At 44.9% G+C, this 27,953-nt stretch overlaps 1 protein-coding gene across 4 annotated transcripts in view; it reads right to left on the reverse strand.

Annotated features, from left to right (window-relative positions):
• LOC123994757 (Krueppel-like factor 8) overlaps nt 1-27,953 on the reverse strand; it is a 115,853-nt gene that overhangs the window by 14,596 nt on the left and 73,304 nt on the right. For 2 of the 4 annotated variants that reach the window (XM_046297720.1, XM_046297723.1), the window contains exons 3-4: nt 7,917-8,231; nt 6,515-6,752 (exon numbers count right to left, since the gene is read on the reverse strand). In XM_046297720.1, coding sequence (XP_046153676.1) covers nt 6,515-6,752; nt 7,917-8,231 — 553 coding nt within the window. The remainder of the gene's footprint in view (nt 1-6,514; nt 6,753-7,916; nt 8,232-27,953) is intronic. The other 2 variants (XM_046297721.1, XM_046297722.1) reach the window with 2 other exon arrangements.

Genomic DNA, 27,953 nt, shown 5'->3' on the forward strand with positions numbered 1-27,953 from the left:
CTATCGAACATCTAATTTATCAAGAAATATGTAATGTACGGTTTTGGGACTAAAGTACATGTAACTGTTTCAATGCGCTTTGGCATAGATTTTAGTGTCTGGAATTCCATTGGGGGGATGCGACTAGGGCTGTGGCCTTCACGAAATTTAGTCAGCCGGCGATTGTCAAGCAAATAACTGTTGGTCTTACGGTAATTGACCGTTAATTAACAAACAAATTAAGCATCTCCGGGCTTCCACACTTCCACCGATGCAGAAAAGAAAAGTCTAATAAATCCATGTAATATAGCCAGCGCTTTCACAAATCCATTATTTATTTTAGACAGGTCTAAAGAAACATGATATCAAGAAAATGTAGTTTATTTCAGAAGAACAGAATGGCATATAGAATATGCTATTCTGCATATTTAAGTGTATGATTTGATAGAGCAGTCTGAGCGGTGGTGGGCAGCAGCAGGCTGGTAAGCATTCATTCAAACAGCACTTTCCTGCGTTTGCCGGCAGCTCTTAGCAATGCTTGAAGCACAGAGCTGTTTATGACTTCAAGCCTACCAACTCCCGAGATTAGGCTGGCAATACTAAAGTGCCTATAAGAACATCCAACAGTCAAAGGTTAATGAAATACAAATGGTATAGAGTGAAATAGTCCTATAAAACTTCTTACCTGGGAATATTGAAGACACATGTTAAAAGGAACCACCAGCTTTCATATGTTCTCATGTTCTGAGCAAGGAACTTAAACGTTAGCTTTTTTAAATGGCACATATTGCACTTTTACTTTCTTTGGACTAGACTACATGAGTTGTGATACTAACCTTATTACAACATATAGGACTATGGACTAGAACACATGAGGTGTGATACAAACCTTATTAAAACATATAGGACTATGGGCTAGGCTACATGAGGTGTGATACTAACCTTGTTAAAACATATAGGACAATGGACTAGGCTACATGAGGTGTGATACAAACCTTATTAAAACATATAGGACTATGGACTAGACTACATGAGGTATGCCACTAAGTTGCAAAAAAAGGCATTGTTTCCTATTCTGGGCATCATTCACAAGTGATAATATATCATTCACAAGTGATAGGCTAATATCGTCACCCATCAGACTGTTTTTGATTGAATCTTGTCTTTACATATACTAAATATGGGCAGCGGAAAAAATACATGCACTTAAATAGCACTCAGCTATTTAAGTGCACTCATCTATGCACTTAAATAGCGAATGAAGGATGCTTTTCCTGTGCTTTATTTTCATTTTCATATTCCGTCGTAAAGTGAAGCAGTGTGCTTAATATTAGGAAAGTTGAGAAATACATTTAGTAGTCCCAGCCTATAGAAAGCTGATGGGGTCCTCCTCTTTTAAATAGAGGCCATCACTGTGTTTTCCCTCGCAATTGTATAGCCTATAGAAATGTTGCGCAACATGAATTCATGGGCTTTCATGAAGTGTTTGATTAGATTTTCCATTACATTTCCATTGATGTTAGAGTGATTAGAAGGGCAATAGAGTGCTTGAGTACCAGGCAGTTAACAAGTTTGGTAGACTATTAAGGACCATCAGCAGCATCAGAGCTTGGAGAAACCTAATTACCTTAACTAAATGCTCATGTGGAATTTGACTGCCTTCATGACTCGTGAACGCCACGGTCACCGCAACAGCCCTAGATGCGAGACCATTCTTCCACAAGAAATTCCATAATTTGGTGTTTTGGTGATGGAAAACGCTGTCTAAGGCGCCACTCCAAAATCTCTCATAAGTGTTCAATTGGATTAAGTTCTGGTGACACGCACGCACACACACACTTTAAAACCCCCATGCCTCTTTGAGACCCCTCTTTTGAAGAATAGCCATCGTCACCAAAATAATGGGCAATTTTATACATGACCCTAAGCACAAATTGTTGTTAATTGCTTAATTAACTCAGGAACCACACCTGTGTGGAAGCACCTGCTTTGAATATACTTTGTGTCCCTCATTTAAACAAAATGTTTCCTTTATTTAGGTAGTTACCTATATAAGTTTGCTGTGATGTACATCACATGAGGTTGGTGGCACCGTATTTGTGGAGGACGGGTTCGTGGTATTGACTAGAGCGGAATCAGTGGAATGTTATCAAATACATCAAACACATGGTTTCCAGGTGTTCGATGTCATTCCAATAGCTCCGTTCCGGCCAATATTACGAACCATTCTCCCCTCAGCAGCCTCCACTGATAGAATCTTTCATTTGGACAGATGTACATCTCTTATTTTAATCTTTGTATCTGTGCCATTATTACTGTGCTTTACTGTACTGTACTGCAGGATTTCCCAAACTGGGTCCTGGGGCCCCACCTGGGTACACATTTTGGTGTTTGCCCTAGCACTACACAGCTGATTGAAATAATCAAAGCTTGATGATGAGTTGGTTATTTGAATCCACTGAGTAATGAAAACTGCATGTGCAACCAGGGGGGTCACCAGGACCGAGTTTGGGAAACCTTGCACTTACATTTACATTTACATTTAAGTCATTTAGCAGACGCTCTTATCCAGAGCGACTTACAAACACTTCTGTACTGTGCTCTATTGTACCCTGCTCTACTGGTCTTTACTAGATTTTACTGCAGGGGTCAGCAACTATATGTTACATTTATTTAACTAGTAGGTAAGTCAGATAAACCGGCCCGCAAGTTATTTATTTTGGCACGCTAAAGTTTTTAGTAACTTTGTTTTTATTTGGGGGGGGGGTTAGTTTTTGGTTAATTTTTTTATTATTAAAATCACCAGGAATTCAGCAAAAATTTGTTTATTTTAGGAAATATGTGATCGTGTATCAATGTAATCAAGATATGATTTTCAAATACAATTTATTTTGGGGCTTAGTTGTTGTCAATTTGCAGTGCACAAATTAGTAGAATTATTAGTTCCGGACCCTTGACCAGCCGCGCAAATTATGTTACAAGTTTCAGATTCATACAATCAACGTTGAACATTTCACAGAGAACAATAGAGGTTTTATTTCTCTTAATGAAATGTAAAGGTTTTGAAAATACATGTTCTAAAATAAACCTGTAATAGATACTATACTATATAGAATACTAGGCATGGTTCTCCCTTCACTGCAACTTTTCTTTCGGTAGGGACACATTTCGTGAGGTGGTAAGAAATTTGGGTAAAGATTTCAAATATGCAATACAAACAAAGTGTGTGAGAAGTGTCTACCTGACATGCAGTATCAATCAAAATTATGGACACCTACTCATTCAAGGGCTTTTCTTCATTTGTACTATTTTCTACATCATAAACAATAGTGAAGACATCAAAACTATGAAATAACACATATGGAATCATGTAGTAACCAAAAAAAAGTGTTAAACAAATCCAAATATATTTTATATTTGAGATTCTTCAAAGTAGCCATCCTTTGCCTTGACGACAGCTATACACACTCTTGTATGTATAAAGACATGTGTGCTGAAAGTTTGGGAAAAGTAGGATACGGATTTGCACCACTTCAGTAGAACGCCCCATATAGGGAATAATGTGCTCTTTGGGACACAGAATGACTCCTCAGGAAGAGACATACTGTACTATACTGAGAGGTCTCCTTATGAATTAACACGTCAGTCTGTATATGCAGTGCATCATTAACGTGTGAGAAGAGGGATCCTTAGAAAGACAATACGGGGCTGTGCCAGTGGGAGAGAGCGTGGCGGGGGTGAAAGAGAAACAGTGACTGAAAGAGAGAACAAGAAAGTCCATGACAGTGACATACAACTAGTGTGTGTGTGTCTGTGATAGAGCGAGAGAAAGAGCTCATGCGTGTGTCTGTGTGTGTGTGTGAAGATAAGCGAGTATGGTTTAAAGAGAGTTCGCATGGACGAGACTCGAGAGACGTATTGCTTGCGAGGAGGATACCGTTCAAGAGGTCAAGAGACCGAGATGATGAGATAAAGTGACGAAGATAAAGAGCAGGGGAGAGAAACTGTGTGTTAGTGAGAGGATTTACTCCGCCCAAAATCTGCTGCCGTGCGATAAGCCATTTTATGTATAGAGGTCTATGAGAGTGTCGAATTACGCGAGGCTTATTTGATCGAATAGAAGTTCCGTAAGGTTTAGACTGTTACAAATGTACTGACATACAGTGCATTCAGAAAGTATTCAATCCCCTTGACTTTTCCCAAAATAAATTACTTTACAGCCTTATTCGAAAATGGATTCTATTGTCCCCCCACATCAATCTACACACAATACCCCATAATGACAAAACAAAATTAGGTTTAGAACATTTTGCAAATGTATTAAAAATGAAAAAATGAAATATAATATTTCCATAAGTATTCAGACCCTTTACTCTACTTTGTTGAAGGACCTTTGGCAGTGATTACAGCCTCAAGTATTCTTGGGTATGACGCTACAAGCTTGGCACACCTGTATTTGGGGAGTTTCTCCCATTCCACTCTGTAGATCCTCTCAAGCTCTGTCAGATTGGATGGGGAGCGTCGCTGCACAGCTATTTTCAGGTCTCTCCAGAGATGTTCGATCGGGTTCAAATACAGTTTCTGGCTGGGCCATTCAAGGACATTCAGAGACTTGTCCCGAAGTCACTCCTGCGTTGTCTTAGCTGTGTTCTTAGGGTCGTTGTCATGTTGGAAAGTGAACCTTCGCCCCAATCTGAGGTACTGAGCACTCTGGAGCAGGTTTTCATCAATGATATCTCTGTACTTTGCTCCGTTCATCTTTCCCTCGATCCTGACTAGTCTCCCAGTCTATGCCGCTGAAAAACATCCCCACAGCATGATGCTGCCACCTCCATGCTTTACTGTAGGGATGGTGCCAGGTTTCCTCCAGACGTGACGCTTGGCATTCAGGCCAAAGAGTTCAATCTTGGTTTCATCAGACCAGAGAATCTTGTTTTGCATGGTCTGAGTGTTCTTTATGTGTCCTTTGGAAAACTCCAAGCGGGCTGCCATGTGCCTTTCACGGAGGAGTGGCTTCCTAATATATCTGGCCACTCTAATATAAAAGCCTGATTGGTGGAGTGCAGCAGAGATGGTTGTCCTTCTGGAAGGTTCTCCCAGCTCCACAGAGAAACTCTTGGTCACATCCCTGACCAAGGCCCAGTTTGGCCAGGCGGCCAACTCTAGGAAGAGTCTTGGTGGAGGCCACTGTGTTCTTGGGGACCTTCAATGCTGCAGACATTTTTTGGTACCCTTCCCCAGAGCTGTGCCTCAACACAATCCTGTCTCGGAGCTCTACGGACAATTCCTTCGACCTCATGGCTTGGTTTTTGCTCTGACATGCACTGTCAACTGTGGGACCTTATATAGACATGCGTGTGCCTTTCCAAATCATGTCCAATCAACATTTTTTACCACAGGTGGACTCCGATCAAGTTGTAGAAACATCTTGAGGATGATCAATGAAAACAGGGTGCACCTGAGCTCAATATCGAGTCTCATAACGAAGGGTCTGAATACATGTGCAAACAAGGTATCTGTTTCTTATGTTTAATATATTTGCACAATTTTAAAAAACAAACTGTTTTCGCTTTGTCATTATGGGGTATTGTCATTTATTTGGTCAGGCCAGGGTGTGGCATGGGTTTTTTGTATGTGGTGTGTTGGTATTGGGATTGTAGCTTAGTGGGGTGTTCTAGTTAAGTCTATGGCTGTCTGAAGTGGTTCTCAATCAGAGGCAGGTGTTTATCGTTGTCTCTGATTGGAACCATATTTAGGCAGCCATATTCTTTGTGTGTTTCGTGGGTGATTGTCCTTAGTGTCCTTGTTCCTGTCTCTGTGTTAGTTTACACAAGTATAGGCTGTTTCGGTTTTCGTTACGTTCTTTGTTTTGTAGTGTTTGTATTGATTCGTGTTTTACGTTTGTTTATTAAAAATGGATCGCAATCTACACACCGCATTTTGGTCCGACTCTCCTTCACTACAAGAAAACCGTTACAGGTATTGTGTGTAGATTGATGAGACCTTTAAAACATTTAAAAAAAAAAAATCCATTTTAGAATAAGGGTGTAACGTAACAAAATGGGGAAAAAGTAAAGGGGTCTGAATACTTTCTGAATGCGCTGTAAGTGGATGCATGTGTGCATTTTGGCAACTTTACGAAAAATGTCTTAGTTGGGCCTGTTGTTCACACGTGTATCTGCCCTCTCATTGGCTAGAATGGTCCCACCTGATCTCGCCTGCCTTCAATCATTGACGACATGTATTTCCATCGTTAGTCAACTCGGCTATTTTGTCAACATAATAGATGAACTTTAAGTGAGAGAAATCGGAGAGAAGAGTGTGTATAGGGAGAAGAAGAGGACGGACGTGACCAGAGAGAACTCAATGATCATTTCTCCAACTTTGAAGCATTCATTTCAACACTTATTTCATAAGGTTGTACTTACGACGTTCATGTCGTAATTGTTTCAGCCTCACTATTTCTATGCTCTAGGGAATAGCTTCATCTCAACAAAACGGAACATATCCTTCCCTCCCTTTCCCTCGGACTCACCGGATCCCTCAGAGCGCCCGTCGCTCCCGATGAGGGGCACTGTGATGGCAGCGGTGGCCACTCCGTCCGTGGGCATGGTGGTGTAGACCAAGGGCAGAGACTGGACCACCACGGGGATGGTCTGCAGCTGGCCCATCTTACTGGGCATGTTGACCGACGGGATGGTGTGGATGACATGCAGGATCTGCTGACCGCCTGCCCCCTGGGTGGATGCTAGGATGGACCCGGGAGAGAGCATCTGGAGGGAGGGATGGAGGAAAGCAGGGGTTAAGGTGGGTATACAGGGGGGGGGGGGGGGCAGTACTGTCTGAAATGGCACCAGATTCCCTATATAGTGCAGTGTTTCCCAAACTGGGTAGTACATCATCAGTTCCTCTTGTCGTGTCAGTCATTACAGACCTCGGAGAGGTAGAACTTGTCAGAAATGTCCAGATCAACTTGCCCATGTCGGCAAAAAAAAATGTTTAATCTCAACATGTTCTGCCCACAACTTTTTGTTGTAGGGTTTGAGTCACTCCATGTTGCGAATTACAGGGGAGCCAGGGGGCTCGGCCCCCCCCTAAATCCAACAAAAGTCAAACTTTGGTGGGGTCTCTAAATTTTATACCCATTTTAGGTATTCCAACTTCAGGCTACTAAAAAGGGCAATTTGTCAACAAGACGCATCAATTCATGTAGGCCTAATCAATAGCAATCGCTGAATGTCATTCAGCACACTATGGTGTTTTGTAACAGATGTCTATTTCCATTAATCAAATGGCACGAGTATATATGCAGTTTGGATGCGTTTGACAATCAGATGAAAATATCATAACTGGTTGTGTTCATGCCACATTAAATGGTAATAATTGTGTAGAATAATGTGTAGAATTGTGAGAATTAAGCTTGAAACCAGCAAAATGTTCTCTCCGCCAACAACAGGGGTGTGAACAGTTTGTCATGAACAGTGCTTGTGCCCATAGAAACAGACATGGCACGCCCGGGGTGGGGTCCAATGCTGAAAGGGGAGGCCTGAGTGAAAAAGTTTGGGAAACCCTGATAAAGTGCACTACTTTTGGCCAGAAAGGGAAATAGGGTGCCATTTTGGACACAGACATTGAGTCAACAGCTAAGCTGAGAAGAAAATAAAGAGCACGTCAGTATGAGGTTGTTCTTTAACTGACTTGCCGAGTTAAATAAAAAGGTTAAATAGAAAAAATAAAAAACAATTGTTAAACTGAAAGACAGAGCCTGTCAAAATAAAAAACATTGTAAACTAGGTTACTACATAAGACACATTTTTGGCAGGCCCTAATTTGTGTGAGTGATTTCACTTTTCAGCCAACAGACACGACTACCCATCATTCCAAAAGAGGAGCTAGCTAACGAGCCGACTGGCTTAATAAATAACTGGCGTGGTTACCATGGTGTCTAGAATGGTTACCGTAGGGATGTGGTTTGCCGACAGCGTGGGCGGCGCCACGGAGCTGGGGGCGGGGTTGGCTGTGGTGGACGGTGTAAAAACGGGCAGGGAGGGCCGTGGCTTGCCAAGTGACAGGTCGACAGGTTCCGTCTGGTCCTCTGAGGGGCGGGAGGAGTCGTCTTGTGTGTCTGTTGTGGTTGTGTCTATGGTCATGTCTGTGGCTGTGCAGAGGGGAGGGGGAGACTCAGGTTGGGTCTTCTCTGTCTTGATCTTCAGGTCTGTAGGCTGGGGAAACTCCTCACCCACTTCAGCCTGCTAGAGAAAGAGAGGGAAGAGGATGATATGAGAGAGAGGAGGAGAGGGAGGGGATGGGAGTGAGGGAGGTTTGGAGAGAAAGAGAGGAAAGAAAGAGAGGGTAGAGAGATATTAAGAAGAATGATTGACAGAGTCAAGGAGAAAGAAGTGAGATGAATAGGGAGAAAAAGGAAGAGAAAGAAGGAAAGAAGAGAGATGATCAGCACATGATTTTCCTCCCCACACACACACACACACACACACACACACACACACACACACACACACACACACACACACACACACACACACACACACACACACACACACACACACACACACACACACACACACACACACACACACACACACAGATCTCCCTTGGCTCAGCTGTACTCTCTGGCTGCACAAACAGAGCAGAGCAAAGCTGGGTAGGGGAACAATGGCTGCTGTGTGGGGCCCTGGGAGCTGAGAGGGAGAGGTGGGGCTGGGAGGTGGGGCTGGGAGGTGGAGAGCAGAGCAGCAGGCCTAAAGATGGCATGCTGCCAGGAGAGCTGCCCTGCCCTGCCTAGCCCCGGCCAAGCCCTGCACTGAGGCACAGAGTGCACCCAGCTACAGCATACAGAGCAGAGAGCACTAAGCATAGAGCAGAACACAACATCCCTATCCAGCCTGGAGCAGAGCACGACCCAGTGCTCAGGCATACGCCCAGCCCAGGGGGGCAGGCATGCACATACCTACACTCGCCCACGCTGACACAACCGCCACCATGCACACACGCACACGAAAGGGCAGGGGTTTGGTAGTGACTGTACACAGACACTGAGCCTCAGTGCATGTGAGATGAATGATGGGTATGAGTTCATCATTACTGAAGTCATTTCAAGACAAACACACAATTCCTGCTTTTGGGTTGTCTGGTTCAGTATTCAGTGATAGATGGCTATAGGGATGATGGGCTAAACCCACTACCCAAACTCTCCTAGCCTACATAACCACACTTAGAGAGTGGACACAGGTGGACCCAGAGAGGGAAGGAGGTCAGTCAGTGTACATAACATAGGAGGTTAGGATACATGTTGTTGGGAAAAGGAAAGAGAGAGAGAGAGAGTGGCAGAGTGAGAGTGGCAGAGTGAGAGTGGCAGAGTGAGAGAGAGCGAGGGTGGTAGAGTGAGAGTGAGAGAGGGAGTGAGAGTGAGAGAGGGAGGCAGAGTGAGAGAGGGCGAAGGTGGCAGAGTAAGGGTGAGAGAGGGAGGCAGAGTGAGAGAGAGCGAGGGTGGCAGAGAGAGAGAGAGCGAGGGTGGCAGAGTGAGAGAGAGCGAAGGTGGCAGAGAGAGAGAGAGCGAGGGTGGCAGAGTGAGAGTGAGAGAGGGAGGCAGAGTGAGAGAGGGAGGCAGAGTGAGAGAGGGTGAGGGTGGCAGAGTGAGAGTGAGAGGCAGAGTGAGAGAGGGTGAGGGTGGCAGAGTGAGAGTGAGAGGCAGAGTGAGAGGCAGAGTGAGAGAGAGAGGCAGAGTGAGAGAGAGTGAGGGTGGCAGAGTGAGAGTGAGAGGCAGAGTGAGACAGGGAGGCAGAGTGAGAGAGAGCGAGGGTGGCAGAGTGAGAGGCAGAGTGAGGGAGGCAGAGTGAGAGAGAGCGAGGGAGGCAGAGTGAGAGAGCGAGGGTGGCAGAGTGAGGGAGAGCGAGGGTGTCAGAGTGAGCGAGAGCGAGGGTGGCAGAGTGAGAGAGAGCGAGGGTGGCAGAGTGAGAGAGAGCGAGGGTGGCAGAGTGAGAGAGAGCGAGGGTGGCAGAGTGAGAGAGAGCGAGGGTGGCAGAGTGAGCGAGAGCGAGGGTGGCAGAGTGAGCGAGAGCGAGGGTGGCAGAGTAAGAGTGAGAGAGGGTGGCAGAGAGAGAGAGCGAGGGTGGCAGAGAGAGAGAGCGAGGGTGGCAGAGAGAGAGAGAGCGAGGGTGGCAGAGAGAGAGAGAGAGCAAGGGTGGCAGAGTGAGAGAGAGCGAGGGTGGCAGAGTGAGAGAGGGCGAAGGTGGCAGAGAGAGAGAGAGCGAGGGTGGCAGAGAGAGAGCGAGGGTGGCAGAGTGAGAGTGAGAGAGGGAGGCAGAGTGAGAGAGGGCGAAGGTGGCAGAGAGAGAGAGAGCGAGGGTGGCAGAGTGAGAGAGCGAGGGTGGCAGAGTGAGAGAGCGAGGGTGGCAGAGTGAGAGAGCGAGGGTGGCAGAGTGAGAGAGCGAGGGTGGCAGAGTGAGCGAGAACGAGGGTGGCAGAGTGAGCGAGAACGAGGGTGGCAGAGTGAGCGAGAACGAGGGTGGCAGAGTGAGAGAGAGCGAGGGTGGCAGAGTGAGAGAGAGCGAGGGTGGCAGAGTGAGAGAGCGAGGGTGGCAGAGAGAGAGAGAGCGAGGGTGGCAGAGAGAGAGAGCGAGGGTGGCAGAGAGAGAGAGCGAGGGTGGCAGAGAGAGAGAGCGAGGGTGGCAGAGTGAGAGAGAGCGAGGGAGAGAGAAAAAGGAGAGTGGGTGGGAAAGGCCTCTGGTTGTCATGGAAACTGGGAGGTTTTTTCCCCTCATTCTATCTTCACGCCTACCCACTCCCTTCCTCCCTCTCCTCCTCTTTCCCTCCCTGTCTCTGCTTCCACTCCCTTCCTCCCTCTCCTCCACTTTCCCTCCCTGTCTCTGCTTCCACTCCCTTCCTCCCTCCCTCTCTACCACTTTCCCTCCCTGTCTCTGCTTCCACTCCCTTCCTCCCTCTCCTCCTTCTCTTTCCCTCCCTGTCTCTGCTTCCACTCCCTTCCTCCCTCCCTTCCTCCTCTTTCCCTCCCTGTCTCTGCTTCCACTCCCTTCCTCCTCTTTCCCTCCCTGTCTCTGCTTCCACTCCCTTCCTCCCTCCCTTCCTCCTCTTTCCCTTCCTGTCTCTGCTTCCACTCCCTTCCTCCTCTTTCCCTCCCAGTCTCTGCTTCCACTCCCTTCCTCCCTCTCCTCCACTTTCCCTCCCAGTCTCTGCTTCCACTCCCTTCCTCCCTCCCTCTCCTCCACTTTCCCTCCCCGTCTCTGCTTCCACTCCCTTCCTCCCCTTTCCCTCCCGGTCTCGGCTTCCACTCCCTTCCTCCTCTTTCTCTCCCTGTCTCTGCTTCCACTCCCTTCCTCCTCTTTCCCTCCCTGTCTCTGCTTCCACTCCCTTCCTCCCTCCCTTCCTCCTCTTTCCCTCCCTGTCTCTGCTTCCACTCCCTTCCTCCCTCTCCTCCACTTTCCCTCCCTGTCTCTGCTTCCACTCCCTTCCTCTTTCCCTCCCTGTCTCTGCTTCCACTCCCTTCCTCCCTCCCTTCCTCCTCTTTCCCTCCCTGTCTCTGCTTCCACTCCCTTCCTCCCTCCCTTCCTCCTCTTTCCCTCCCTGTCTCTGCTTCCACTCCCTTCCTCCTCTTTCCCTCCCTGTCTCTGCTTCCACTCCCTTCCTCCCTCCCTTCCTCCTCTTTCCCTTCCTGTCTCTGCTTCCACTCCCTTCCTCCTCTTTCCCTCCCAGTCTCTGCTTCCACTCCCTTCCTCCCTCTCCTCCACTTTCCCTCCCAGTCTCTGCTTCCACTCCCTTCCTCCCTCCCTCTCCTCCACTTTCCCTCCCCGTCTCTGCTTCCACTCCCTTCCTCCCCTTTCCCTCCCGGTCTCGGCTTCCACTCCCTTCCTCCTCTTTCTCTCCCTGTCTCTGCTTCCACTCCCTTCCTCCTCTTTCCCTCCCTGTCTCTGCTTCCACTCCCTTCCTCCCTCCCTTCCTCCTCTTTCCCTCCCTGTCTCTGCTTCCACTCCCTTCCTCCCTCTCCTCCACTTTCCCTCCCTGTCTCTGCTTCCACTCCCTTCCTCCCTCCCTTCCTCCTCTTTCCCTCCCTGTCTCTGCTTCCACTCCCTTCCTCCCTCTCCTCCTTCTCTCCCTGTCTCTGCTTCCACTCCCTTCCTCCCTCCCCTCCACTTTCCCTCCCCGTCTCTGCTTCCACTCCCTTCCTCCTCTTTCCCTCCCTGTCTCTGCTTCCACTCCCTTCCTCCCCTTTCCCTCCCTGTCTCGGCTTCCACTCCCTTCCTCCTCTTTCCCTCCCTGTCTCTGCTTCCACTCCCTTCCTCCCTCCCTTCCTCCTCTTTCCCTCCCTGTCTCTGCTTCCACTCCCTTCCTCCCTCCCTTCCTCCTCTTTCCCTCCCTGTCTCTGCTTCCACTCCCTTCCTCCCTCTCCTCCACTTTCCCTCCCTGTCTCTGCTTCCACTCCCTTCCTCCCTCCCTTCCTCCTCTTTCCCTCCCTGTCTCTGCTTCCACTCCCTTCCTCCCTCTCCTCCTCCTTCTCTCCCTGTCTGCTTCCACTCCCTTCCTCCCTCCCTCTCCCCCTCTTTCCCTTCCTGTCTCTGCTTCTACTCCCTTCCTCCCTCTCCTCCTCTTTCCCTCCCCGTCTCTGCTTCTACTCCCTTCCTCCCTCTCCTCCACTTTCCCTCCCTGTCTCTGCTTCCACTCCCTTCCTCCCTCCCTTCCTTCTCTTTCCCTCCCTGTCTCTGCTTCCACTCCCTTCCTCCCTCTCCTCCTCCTTCTCTCCCTGTCTGCTTCCACTCCCTTCCTCCCTCCCTCTCCCCCTCTTTCCCTTCCTGTCTCTGCTTCTACTCCCTTCCTCCCTCTCCTCCTCTTTCCCTCCCTGTCTCTGCTTCTACTCCCTTCCTCCCTCTCCTCCTCCTTCCCTCCCTGTCTCTGCTTTCACTCCCTTCCTCCTCTTTCCCTCCCTGTCTCTGCTTCCACTCCCTTCCTCCCTCCCTCTCCTCCTATTTCCCTCCCCGTCTCTGCTTCTACTCCCTTCCTCCCTCTCCTCCTCCTTCCCTCCCGGTCTCTGCTTCTACTCCCTTCCTCCCACTCCTCCTCCTTCTCTCCCTGTCTCGGCTTCCACTCCCTTCCTGCCTCCCTTCCTCCTCTTTCCCTCCATGTCTCTGCTTCCACTCCCTTCCTCCTCCTTCCCTCCCTGTCTCGGCTTCCACTCCCTTCCTGCCTCCCTTCCTCCTCTTTCCCTCCATGTCTCTGCTTCCACTCCCTTCCTCCTCTTTCCCTTCCTGTCTCTGCTTCCACTCCCTTCCTCCCACTCCTCCTCCTTCCCTCCCCGTCTCTGCTTCCACTCCCTTCCTCCCACTCCTCCTCCTTCCCTCCCTGTCTCTGCTTCCACTCCCTTCCTCCTCCTTCCCTCCCTGTCTCTGCTTTCACCGCATCCTCTCTGTCCGTTTGTCCCTCACACCTTCCCTCCAGATCACGTTCTCTCGCTTTCTTTCTAGCCACCTCTCTCCCATATCCTCTTCACAATGGTCTACTTTTGGAAGCGTATTGAGACACATACATGTCATTCTCTCCTGGCTCAAAGCAGAAGAGAGATTTGATTTCCTCACTACTTGGTTTGTAATCAGTGTTGACATGCTGAATGCACCGAGCTGTCTGTTTAAACGACTAGCACAGAGCTCAAACACCCATGCATACCCCACAACACATGCCACCAGAGGTCTATTCACAGTCCCCAAGTCCAGAACAGACTATGGGAGGCGCACAGTACTACATAGAGCCATGACTACATGTTACTCTATTCCACATCAGGTAACTGATGCAGCAGTCGAATCAGATTTAAACAGATACACACCTTATGGAACAGCGGGGACTGTGAAGTAACACAACTTAGGCACAGTCACATGCATACACACGCACACATGATAACATATGCACTATACACACACGTACACATAGATTTTGTGTTATAGATATGTGGTAGTGGAGTAGGGGACAGAGGGCACACTTAGTGTGTTGTGAAATGTGTTATGAATGTATTATAATGTAAAAATTGTATAACTGCCTTAATTTTGCCAGACCCCTGGAAGAGTCTTGACAGCAGCTAATGGGTATCCATAATAAATACAAATACACAGACACTATTCTCAGCTAAAACATTTAAAACAATGCTCCTGAAAATCAGATAACAAATTACACCCTGTTCCTACTACACACTAACAAATGGCACCCTATTCCCTATTTCAGGGGCATTCAACATTTACCCGACGAGGTCCGAAGCCTGCTGGTTTTCTGTTATTTAATTAACCTGCTAATTAATTACACCCACCTGGTGTCTAAATAAGTGCCTGATTAGAAGGGAACAATTGATCAAAGCAGTGAAACTTGCTCCAAGGTCCAGAGTTGAGTTTTCAGGCCCTATATGGTGCATAGGGCTCTGGTGTAAAGTAGTGCAGCATATAGGAAATAGGGTGCCATTTTGGACACACCCAGTGACTGTATGAGCGGTGGAGAGCTCAAACACTGAGAGACAAAGTTGGCCACATCACACACAGAAAGTGGCGTCAGAAGTTAGGCAACAATAGGTTATAACATCTAACTCAAGCAAACCACTGGGGTCACACTGGTTGAATCAACGTTGTTTCCACGTTATGTCTTTGAAATGACGTTGAAGAGACGTTGAACTGACGTCTGTGCCAGAGCGGAGGCTTGGTCTCAAAGACAAGACAATGCCATGGAGATCCTGAGGCTGTAGTGTGGTCGCAGCAGGCCTAGCGAATGGGAGAAGTACTGTTTCAGCGAGGCAGAGATGAGAGGTCTCCTGTAAGTACAAAGACATGGAGGGCAGCAATGAAGTGTTCTCTGCACCTTCTTTTACTACTACACCACTGAACACTCAGAGATCCTGAGTATGTCTCTGTACTCTATACTGAGTGACTTTCTATCAGTCTCTAACCCTGTATTCTCTCTGTACTCTATACTGAGTGACTTTCTATCAGTCTCTAACCCTGTATTCTCTCTGTATACTGACGGACTTTCTATCAGTCTCTAACCCTGTATCCTCTCTTTATACTGAGTGACTTTCTATCAGTCTCTAACAGTGTATTCTCTCTGTACTCTATACTGACTGACTTTCTATCAGTCTTTAACCCTGTATTCTCTGTAAGTCTATACTGAGTGATTTTTTATCAGTCTCTAACCCTGTATTCTCTGTACTCTATACTGAGTGACTTTCTATCAGTCTCTAACCCTGTATTCTCTCTGTACTCTATACTGAGTGACTTTCTATCAGTCGCTAACCCTGTATTCTCTCTGTACTCTATACTGAGTGACTTTCTACCAGTCTCTAACCCTGTATTCTCTGTAGTCTATACTGAGTGATTTTCTATCAGTCTCTAACCCTGTATTCTCTGTACTCTATACTGAGTGACTTTCTATCAGTCTAACCCTGTATTCTCTGTACTCTATACTGAGTGACTTTCTACCAGTCTCTAACCCTGTATTCTCTGTACTCTATACTGAGTGACTTTCTACCAGTCTCTAACCCTGTATTCTCTCAGCAATGACTAACAGCTTGACCTCCCATCATCAGCCTCTGCCTCTATATCCTTGTACTTTGAGCTAAGTATCTATCCTTTCCCTGCAGCCTCCATCGCTCTCCCTGTACGGTCTCGGAGTGATCCACCTCCCTCTCTATCCTCGTAGGCTGCCCTCCCAGCACTACTTTATATATAGACCTCTATCTAGCTCTGTGCACTTCTATAAAAGCTAAGCCTCCAGCCCCGCACCGCAGCCCCCACTATCACCACAGAGAGATAAATGGAGGAGAGAAAGAGATTGAGAGAACGATAGAATGAGAGAGCTGGAGAGGAGACTTACAGGATGAAGAGAGAGAGAGAGAGAGAGAGAGAGAGAGAGAGAGAGAGAGAGAGAGAGAGAGAGAGAGAGAGAGAGAGAGAGAGAGAGAGAGAGAGAGAGAGAGAGAATGTATGGGCCCATTAACAACGTGATTGGGTAAAGACGATGGCGACACATTAAATGAAGGAAGTAACAGAGAACAATATTGGTGGCAGAACTGTGTCAGACTCCCTGGAAGGTTGGCAAGAGACGAGAGGGGTATTTACTCTGACTTTTAATTCAACAACTCTGCCATATAAATGGGTCACCAGATGCAGAATAGTTGATGTCATTTAAACGTGAATGGCTTGCTATGCACGGGTGTATGACTTGTGATGTGTTATGCATGCCAGGAATAGCCTGTATTGTTGCCAGACACATTTCCCTATGGTACAATACAGTATTCATTCATGCTACTGCACTGCAATGCTGGTGTTGATATTACATTGTTGGTTATTGCAATGGAGTGCTGAGAGGGAACCTATAGCTCTGGCAGTCAACTCAGTTGAACCCCAATAGGCTCTGACTAAGTCACTAAGTTATTTCTAAAGGAGGAAATCAATAGGTCACAAGGTGAGAGAAACAATGCTTTGTCTGTGTGTGAGTGTGAGTTTGAGAGAGAGAGAGAGAGTAGAGAAAAGGAGGCATGAGGACAGAGAAAAAGGCAGGAGAGAGAGAGAGAGGGAGAGAGAGAGTAGAGAAAGGGAGGCATGAGGACAGAGAGAAAGGCAGGAGGAGAGAGAGAGAGAAGATTAAAGGAGGCAGGGGGAGAGAGAGAGAGAAAAGGAGGCAGACAGAGAGTGCAAGTGCAAATGGTACCTCTCCCAATTTCGGTGACCCTCTCTTTCTCCCTTCCTACCCCTCACTCTCTCCAGGCTTATCGGTCTCCAGTCAATAGCTCTCTGCCGTGGCCCTGAAGGTCATGCCTAAAGCCTGAGGTGAATCTTAATAGAGCCAACAGCTTAAAGGGTTAATGGATTTTTACTCACATCCAGATAGAGAGAAGAGAGAGAAATAGATACTAGAGTACGGTCATACGCCCTGGTTAAGGTCCATATGATGATGGAGTCAACAATGTTGTGTTCCAGCTATAATACTACCTAGACAACTAGATAGCAGTGGTGAGAGAGAGAGAGAGAGAGAGAGAGAGAGAGGGAGCGAGTAAAACTACTTTGAAATACTACTTAAGTTTTTGGAGAACCTGTACTTCACTTTACTATTTATATTTGTCACAACTTTTACTCTACTACATTCCTAAAGAAAATATGTACTTTGAACTTTTTACATTTTCTCTGAAACCCAAAATTAGTTACATTTGGAAAGCTCAGGCAGGACAGTAATATGAGACAATTCACGCACCTATCAATATAATGCGTTATCAACTTTACTGTCTCCGATCTGGCGAACTCACTAAACACAAATACTGTGTTGGAGAATGGCCTTGCCTGTCCGTAAATTAAAAGTACAAGACATCTGAGCCAGATGGTTTGCTTAATATAAGGAATTTGATGCATAGCATTTACTTTTTACTTAAGTAAGAAAATGTTTGACTTTTTCAACCACTGTAATTAAGTACATTTTAAACCAGATCATTTTAGACATTCACTAAAGTAGTTTCTAACTGGGTGAATTTACTTGAGGTATTTTCTATTAAAGGCATCTTTACTTTTACTCAAGTATGACAGCTTTGCACACTCTTGGCATTCTCTCAACCAGCTTCACCTGGAATGCTTTTCCAACAGTCTTGAAGGAGTTTCCACATATGCTGAACACTTGTTGGCTGTTTTTTCTTCACTCTGCGGTCCAACTCATCCCAAACCATCTTGATTGGGTTGAGGTCGGGTGATTATGGAAGCCAGGTCATCTGATGCAGCACTCCATCACTCTCCTTCATGGTCAAATAGCCCTTACACAGCCTAGCGGTGTGTTGAGTCATTGTCCTGTTGAAAAACAAATGATAGTTCCACTAAGAACAAACCAGATGGGATGGCGTATCACTGCAGAATGCTGTGGCAGCCATGCTGGTTAAGTTAAGTGTGCCTTGAATTCTAAATAAATCACAGACAGTGTCACCAGCAAAGCACCACAACATCACACCTCCTCCTCCATGCTTCATGGTGGGAAATACACATGTGAAGGTCATCCGTTCACCTACTCCGCGTCTCACAAAGACACAGCAGTTGGAACCAAAAATCGTAAATTTGGACTCATCAGACCAAAAGACAGATTTCCACCGGTCTAATGTCCATTGCTCGTGTTTCTTGGCCCAAGCAAGTCTCTTCTTATTATTGGTGTCCTTTAGTAGTGGTTTCTTTGCAGCAATTTGGCCATGAAGGCCTGATTCACGCAGTCTCCCTTGAACAGTTGATGTTGAGATGTGTCTGTTACTTGAACTCTGTGAAGCATTTATTTGGGCTGCAATTTCTGAGGCTGGCAACTCTCTAATGAGCTTATATTCTGCATCTGAGGTAACTCTAGGTCTTCCTCTCCTGTGGCGGTCCTCATGAGAGCCAGTTTCATCATAGCACTTGATAGTTTTTGCGACTGTACTTGAAGAAACTTTCAAATACTCCTTCCCGATTGGCTGACCTTAATGTGTTAAAGTAATGATGGACTGTCGTTTCACTTTGCTTCTTTGAGCTGTTCTTGCCATAATATGGACAGACTGCCAAGAGGGTGCAAAGCTGTCATCAAGGCAAAGGGTGGCTACTTTGAAGAATGTCAAATATAAAATATATTTGAATATGTTTAACACTTTTTTGGTTACTACATGTGTCCATATGTGCTATTTCATAGTTTTGATGTCTTCACTATTATTCTACAATGTAGAAAATAGTTCAAATAAAGACAAACCCTGGAATGAGTTGGTGTGTCCAAACTTTTAACTGGTACTATATGTTAGGGCTGACCACATTTAGTCAACTGGTCAATTGTTTGGTCGATGAGCTGTTGGTCGACTGATCTTTTTTTTTAGTCGAGCAGTTGCAAAAAACGAAATAGTTATGGGACATTTTGATTGATGCATTTCTCAGTGGACTAATCCTTGGCGGAGGCCACGCACACCAGTCCCACCACATTCACCGTTAATTCACAGAATGTCTAATCTTCATTGTTTGTATTGTTACCGTCATTTCTGTTAATGCTTTCAATATATTATTACTATTACAGTATTTTACAGTTCTCATTGTCAGAGTGGACAACTCGGACAAGGACGAGCATCTGATTATGCACAGACGTATATACACAGTCGAAGTCGGAAGTTTACATACATATAGGATGGAGTCATTAAAACTCGTTTTTCAACCACTCCACAAATGTCTTGTTAACAAACTATAGTTTTGGCAAAAAAGCATGTGCAAGCAAGGAGGCCTACAAACCTGACTCAGTTACCCCAGCTCTGTCAGGAGGAACGGGCCAAAATTCACCCAACTTATTGTGGGAAGCTTGTGGAGTGTATGTAAACTTCTGACCCACTGGAAATGTGATGAAAGAAATGAAAGCTGGTATAAATCATTCTCTCCACTTTTATTCTGACATTTCACATTCTTAAAATAAACTTTTTCTTCACCTCAAAATGCAAGTAAACACAGTCTGTTTTTACATACATTGAGAATGACAATCTTTCCTCAATGTGGCCTATTTGAAAAATATGTCCAGCTCTCTCCCTTTCCATAACCACACTGCGAGAAAGGGAAAAAATGGTAATGCTCTGATCTGGTGGAAAATAGGACTTCCTGATGACTTCTTATGCATTGTGCAAATAGCCTACAGCTGTTTGTCCGGAGATCACTGGCGTAGGCTATTTTTTTACATAGTTGGCTATGACAATAGAAATTTGTGTCATTTTCACATACTTTTTTATTTATTAATCAAGACAACGATTTTGAGATGAAAGGACTATTATCAAAGAAATGAAAGTGCTCCACGAAAATGTGCATATGAAAATTAGAACTGGCACACAGATCTGTAGAAATGGTAAGATAAATTGGCACTCCAAATGGAAAAGATTGCCGACCCCTGGTGTAGCCTATTACTGCCAAAATTGGGAGCGTAATAACAGAATTTATGAAGGCCAGCAGCCTTGGTTCGGCAACAGCTTTTTTTCTTCTCGTCCTTCGAGTCATTTGTGTATCTTAATAATTATATCACAGTGTGCTTAAAGCGTCAAACAAGCTCAGTAGCCTACATATATAGTTGATTTTACTCAAGCACATGGTGTGCAATGATATGCATGACTGGGAACACAGATATGCATCTGTTGGTCACAGATACTTTACCTTAAAAAAAAAAGGTAGGAGCGTGGATCAGAAAACCAGTCGGTATCTGGTGTGACCACCATTTGCCTCAAGCAGCACGACACATCTCCTTCGCATAGAGTTGATCAGGCTGTTGATTGTGGCCTGTGGAATGTTGTCCCACTCCTCGTCAATGGCTGGACATTTTCAGCTTTGGGAATTGCATACAGATCCTTGCGACAAAGGGGCCCTACATTATCATGCAATTGTCTTCACTGTCCGTAGTTTATGCCTGCCCATACCATAACCGCACCGCCAACATGGGGCACTCTGTTCACAATGTTGACATCAGCAAATCGCTCGCCCTCACGCACCAAAGACATGGTCTGAGGTTGTGTGGACGTACTGCCAAATTATCTAAAACGATGTTGGAGGCAGCTTATGGAAGGGAAATTAACATTCAAATCTCTGGCAACAGCTCTGGTGGATATTCCTGCAGTCAGCATGCCAATTGCAAACTGTGACAAAACTGCACAGTTTACAGTGGCCTTTAATTGTTCTCAGCACAAGGTGAAACATGTGTGTAATGTGTAATGATCATGCTGTTTAATCAGCTTCTTGATATTCCACACCTGTCAGGTGGATGGAATATCTTGGCAAATAACAGAGACCCAAACAAGTTTGTGCAAAACATTTTTGAGAAATCCGTTTTTTTATGGAACATTTCTGGGATCTTTTATGTCAGCTCATGAAACATGGGACCAACACTTTACATGTTGCATTTATATTTTTATCAGTATTGAACACCTGTTAGGCAACTGTATAAAACACATGGTCAACCCTCAGTCTCGAGTAATACTGGGTCTGCAGGCTTTTCATCAAGCCCTGCTCAAACACATCAGACAGAGTTTTATCAAGGTCCGGTTGAGCAGCTCATTTCTAAAAATGTATCTTTAGAGGGGGACTGGAATAAAGGCCTGCTATCCATTAGCGCTCCTGGAGGATGGCCTTTTGAAATAATTATCTCACTCAATATCTCAAAAATCAAATGGCTATGGTAGGCTACAAGGTTAGTCATGTTTATCTTAGCTTAGATGTATTTACTTTGCAGGCTGACAAATATGTAGAGTTGCAATGTCCAAATCAACTGGAAGTACTATCTACAAAACACGTTGTGAAGCAACACCATCCAAAGGGAAGGCTACATCTAAAATCAATGTTCATGATTTAAAATGTATTATTTTGATTCACATTTTTTTTTTCACCTTTATTTAACCAGGTAGGCTAGTTGAAAACAAGTTCTCATTTGCAACTGCGACCTGGCCAAGATAAAGCATAGCAGTGTGAACAGACAACACAGAGTTACACATGGAGTAAACAATTAACAAGTCAATAACACAGTAGAAAAAAAGGGGAGTCTATATACATTGTGTGCAAAAGGCATGAGGAGGTAGGCGAATAATTACAATATTGCAGATTACCACTGGAGTGATAAATGATCAGATGACCATGTACAGGTAGAGATATTGGTGTGCAAAAGAGCAGAAAAGTAAATAAATAAAAACTGTGGGGATGAGGTAGGTGAAAATGGGTGGGCTATTTACCAATAGATTATGTACAGCTGCAGCGATCGGTTAGCTGCTCAGATAGCTGATGTTTGAAGTTGGTGAGGGAGATAAAGGTCTCCAACTTCAGCGATTTTTGCAATTCGTTCCAGTCACAGGCAGCAGAGTACTGGAACGAAAGGTGGCCGAATGAGGTGTTGGCTTTAGGGATGATCAGTGAGATACACCTGCTGGAGCGCGTGCTACGGATGGGTGTTGCCATCGTGACCAGTGAACTGAGATAAGGCGGAGCTTTACCTAGCATGGCCTTGTAGATGACCTGGAGCCAGTGGGTCTGGCGACGAATATGTAGCGAGGGCCAGCCGACTAGAGCATACAAGTCGCAGTGGTGGGTAGTATAAGGTGTTTTAGTGACAAAACGGATGGCACTGTGATAAACTGCAGCCAGTTTGCTGAGTAGAGTGTTGGAAGCGATTTTGTAGATGACATCGCCGAAGTTGATGATTAGATTCACCGCGATTGAACCGAATCCCAACTGATACAATGGAGAAGTGAATCGTTTGTTTTGTCAAAAATAACAGTTTAAATTAATCATATGAATCGTTGAAAAAAGTAAGTTTCGGTGGAAGATATTTTGGGGCTTGACGAAAACGTGAATACAAGCTAATAACAGCTGAACAGTTAACTAGAGGGTACAATATATGATTTTAATTGTCTACCTAGTTCATCTGTTCTCCATCATATTTGATAGGCTATGCCTACCTGCTGCTGTGTCTCTCTCCTTGAGCAATGGTCCACTCACCTCGCAAACATGCAGCTGATGCACACAAACACAGATGTGCTAGTGTCATTCCCATCCTGGCTGATATGTTGATTTTTGTTTAATTTGTAAAATATTGGAAAATTGTGCCTAAATAAATTACATTAGCAGAAATAATTCTAATGATTTCCATGACTTTTCTAAAACTTTTCCACAATTTTCATAATCTAGCTAACGTTTGCTGCTATGTGTAAACTAGCTAACTTTGGCTGCCAAGAGTAAGCTAGCTAACTTTGGCTGCCAAGAGTAAGCTAGCTAACTTTGGCTGCCAAGAGTAAGCTAGCTAACTTTGGCTGCTATGTGAAAACTAGCTAACGTTGGCTGCTATGAGTGAGCTAGCTAACGTTGGCTGCTATGAGTAAACTAGCTAGCTTTGGCTGCTATGTGTAAGCTAGCTAACGTTGGCTGCTATGTATAAGCTAGCTAGCTTTGGCTGCTATGAGTAAGCTAGCTAAGCTAGCTAACGTTGGCTGCTATGAGTAAACTAGCTAACCTTGGCTGCTATGGGTTAGCTAGCTAACGTTGGCTGCTATGTATAAGCTAGCTAACGTTGGCTGCTATGAGTAAGCTAACTAACGTTGGCTGCTATGTGAAGGCTAGCTTGAGTTGCTAGGAAAGAAACTAAACAAAATATGTTTTTTTATCACCTGAAACAATATGTTTCTCCTGTCTTGAATAAAAAGGTAATATTTTGCAATCTCCAAAAATGAATGTGATCTCTGACAAGAGACCATCTCTCCATCTTGCGTTACAAACACTACACTTGTGCAACCAGTTCACACACACACCCAAGCTCTGCTACCTGGCCCGGGCCCAAAGGGCCTGTTTTTTCATCAATAACTAGGGTATGGGTAGGACTCGGCTATCACTAATTTGATCATTAACATTTTGAAGCAAAGACATTTGCTTGTGATCTGCTTGCGTAGTATATATCAGAAGTGCTTCAACCTCGTCAAAAACATGACCAGAATATTATCAGAGTCCACAGCAGAGATTCTTTTCCCAAAAATAATAATGTTCCTTGAGTTTTGTCAGACTTTAGAGTGAAGAAAGCAGAGGCGTTGCAATGGATGTTCACACAAGCAGAGCCATGCACAGAACGCATGCTGTGCAGGGAGCGAAAGACAGACAAGCAGCTAATGGATACTACAGGAGGAAGTTATTTCAGATTTTGGGTTTGCCTTAAATTTGGCAGATGCAAATTGGGTAGGGCCTGAACGTCTCGGACATGGGTAGGGATTAAAATTAATTCCTGTGCAGGGCTTTAATAACACACACACACAACCTGTGCTTTAAAGCTGGGTGGAGCCCACAGTTGATTGTAGTTACAACAGTTGAAAACATAGAATCTAAGTGCATGGCACGAACACACACAATAAAGAGCCGTCAGTCAAACCCAAACAACATCAATGTAAAGTCTTGAAGATTACCGATTACTACAAACAATAACACAAATTGACACAAGCACACACCCCAAAGTGGAGTTACTGTCTCTGAGTCAGGAGAACTAACTCGCCCTGGACAACAACACCATGACTGACTGTGGGTGAACAGGGACAGAAAGTAGAGCTAGCTGCATCCTAGCGATACTACAGTAATCTGTGTGTTAGACAAACATTTAAATCCTTAAATGTTAAAACTCAAGAAAAATCACAATGCAATTATAAAAAAACTATCACTAAATCCCGATCATCAGGGATTTTATTTTTCAGAAAAGGAAATTGGTGGGAAGGCTTTTGTTAATAATGAAACAAACTAGACCCCTAGATTAATTCTTACGAATACGCAATTTGCCTTTTTGTTGCATATTTCAGTCTGGAAACTACCTAGGTTTAGGGGGGTTTTAACCTATTCTAAATGCCACTCCAGAGTAGCGCAGCGGTGTAAGGCACTGCATCTCAGTGCTATAGGGGTCACTACAGACCCTGGTTGGATTCCAGGCCGTGATTGGGAGCACAATTGGCCCAGCATCGTCCGGGTGAGGTTTTGGCCGGAGTAGGCCGTCATTGTAAATAAGAATTGATTCTTAACTGACTTGCTTAGTTAAATAAAAATACCATTAAAAAAAAAATTGCAGTTAGCTAAAAATCCTAAAAGAGCCGAGACGCATTTATTATTCCAAAACTACAACTCGTAGTTGAAACACATACTTCCCTACTTTAATCGACCTGTCCATTTTGAATTTGTGATAAAGTCGGCGTGATTTGGCAAGGAATGTAGCTTGTCAACAGTTTTTTGTGTGTATCCCATCAGTTAGATTCTCAGTCATTTCTGTAGGCCGAATAGGTGCTTGGGTGAACAGCATGTGTGTGTGTGTAGAGGGAGCGCTTGGAGCGAAACCGAGAGAATGTAGGGGGAAGAAATCACTTGGCTAGGTATCTTTTTTGCTGTGAGTTGCTAATGCACATAACAAATGAAAGGAACACTAGAGTCAATGTGAATTAACGGTAGGTAGTCTTCGGTACAACAATTCACCTGCCCGAAGCGGATTCCAGATGCTGCCACCTATTGTATGACTATGGTAGAACTTCATTGCACACTAACGGTCATACCATGCAATAGGATGACATGGAATTGTATTAAATGTTCTTATTATTTTAACAGAAAACCGTGTGTGTGTGTGTGAGAGAGCTAGAGATTGCGAGAGAGAGAGAGAGAGAATCCAAATGAGATTGTATTGCTAGCAGGTATTTATTTTTGTGTGTCAGTTTAACTGTGTGTATTTGTGTTTGCGTGTGCCTTTGGCTGTAGTGATGTGTTGTGCGGCGGGTTGCAAGGGAGGGGGTGGGGTAGCAGTGAAGAGGTGGAGGAGGGGGTAGGGAGGGGTGTGGGCAAGCAGACTACATCACACAGTCTTTCCAACTCCCGCCAGAGCCCCGTTGCCATGGCTACCAGAGAGCGGAAGCCTCCCTCGATATTAGGGGCCTAGGCGAGAGAGAGATGCAAGCTTGAGCACCACCCTCTTCAACATATACACTGACTGTACAAAACATTAAGGACACCTGCTCTTTCCATGACACGAACCACGTTTTCATATACGGTTTGAGTAAAGTCAAACCGTATAAAAAAAAAAGTCAGCTGTGATAGAAACAGGAAGTTACAGTACAATTTTATAAATACAGACAGAATTTGTTTGTTCGACGTGGTGGGATTTGTTTGTGTCGGTAAAATGTATTATGTGCAAAATGGAGGTGGAGATTGCCTTTATGCACAGATATCGATATAATAACCATCATATTTAAGTAAAAATGGATTCGGCGAAGACATGGTGTGTGGTGACTCGGGAAAGCATGCAGTTTATTAGGCTACAGATTAAATAAATTATGATGAACTGCACAGGGTGGTGAAAGTGCAAAGTGGTGAGCTTGATGCTCCTTTCAATAAACATCGTCTTATTCTGCTGACATGATGATCGCTACCTTTTGACCAACACGCATACTTTCAGCCTTATCCATACTAATCTCATCATGTAGAATAGGCTAACCACACAGCCTATCTGCACTGCATCTGTGAGATGTTGGCTAAGGTGCCAATACCAGAGTAGACACATTTACAGTTTGTGACAGTAAGAGTTGAAAATGCGATGGAAACATATTCAACTGTAGATTTTTATTGAATACATAAAAACTTAAGCGGTGTTAGGAAGATGTTCCTAATGTTTGGTATGCTCAGCGTATATCAACAAATCGGCGAGGGCACTAGAACAGTCTGTAGCACCCATACATACTTATTAGCTTACTAGAATCTGAAGTCTACTGTTTACTTATGATCTGGTGCTTCTGGCCCCAACCAAGGAGGGCCTACAGCAGCACCTAAATCTTCTGCACAGATCTGTCAGACCTGGGCCCTGAATCTCAGTAATACAAAAATAATGGTGTTCCAAAAAGGTCCAGTTGCCGGAAACACAAATTCCATCTAGACACCATAGCCCTAGAGCACACAAAAAATGATACCTACCCCAGCCTAAACAGAACCACAGGCAACTTTCACAAGCTGTGAACGATCTGAGAGACAAAGCAAGAAGGGCCTTTGATGCTACAAAAAGGAACCTACTGTAAAATTCAACAAATTGCCCTTTATGGTTGTGAGGTCTGGGGTCCGCTCACCAGCCAAGAATTCACAAAATAGGACAAACACCAAATTGAGACTCTGCATTGCAGAATTCTGCAAAAACGTCCGCCGTGTATCAGCGTAAAACACCAAATAATGCATGCAGAGCAGAATTAGGCCGATGCTCGCTAATGATCAAAATCCAGAAAAGAGACCTTCATTTCTACAACAACCTAAAAGGAAATGATTCCCAAACCTTCCATAACAAAGAGAAATGAACCTGGAGAAGAGTCCCCTAAGCAAGCTGGTACTGGGGCTCTGTTCATAAACACAAACAGACCCCACAGAGCCGCAGGACAGCAACACAATTAGATACAACCAAATCATGAGAAAACAAAAAAGACAATTGCTTGACACATTGAAAATAATTAACCAAACAACAGAGCAAACTAGAATGCTATTTGTCCCTAAACAGAGAGTACACAGTGGCAGAATACCTGACCACCGTGACTGACCCAACATTGAACGAGTGAGTGTGAGATGAAAGGGCGAGACAAATCAGAGACTTACACCAGGCTCCCTTGAGAGTGAATCTAATGTTGTGGGGAATCCCTTAGTTCTCCCTCTCACTCTGTCCATCCCTTACTTCCTTCCCCCCTCGCTCTCCTTCTCTTACGTCTCTATCCATCGCCCACTTACTTACTTGTTCAGTCTAGTATTACCTCTGGCTCTGGCTGTTACTAGTGAGACAGTCTGGCAGGGTCCAGGGTTGTGTTCAGTAGGCACGAAATGGGAGGAATCATTTTGAATCAGAACGTGTCTAACAAAAATTGTCCAGAAATGTCCTTTGACAAGTGAATTTAAAATGAAAAGCTGAAATATTGTGAGTCAACAAGTATTCAACCCCTTTGTCATGACAAGCACAAGTCATATAATAAGTTGCATGGACTCTGTGTCCAATAATAGTGTTTGATTTTTGATTGACTACCTGATCTCTGTACCCCACACATGCAATTATCTGTAAAGGTCCCTCAGTCAGGCAGTGAATTTCAAACACTGATTCAACCACAAAGACCAGGGAGGTTTTCCAATGCCTATTGGAAAATGGGTATAAAACCCCCCACAAAAAAAACCCACATTGAATATCCCTTTGAGCATGGTGAAGTTATTAATTACACTTGGATGGTGTATCAATACACGCAGTCACTACAAAATACAGGCGTTGTTTCTAACTCAGTTGCCGGAGAGGAAGGAAACCTGTACAGAAAAGGAGTGAAAAGAAGGAAGCTTGTACAGAATAAAAATATTCCAAAACATGCATCCTGTTTGCAACAAGGCAATAAAGTAATACTGCAATAACTGTGGCAAAGCAATTAAAGTTCTGTCCTGAATACAAAGTGTCATGTTTGGGGC

This window comes from Oncorhynchus gorbuscha, linkage group LG14 (genome assembly GCF_021184085.1).
Source record: "Oncorhynchus gorbuscha isolate QuinsamMale2020 ecotype Even-year linkage group LG14, OgorEven_v1.0, whole genome shotgun sequence".
Lineage (NCBI taxonomy): Eukaryota > Metazoa > Chordata > Actinopteri > Salmoniformes > Salmonidae > Oncorhynchus > Oncorhynchus gorbuscha.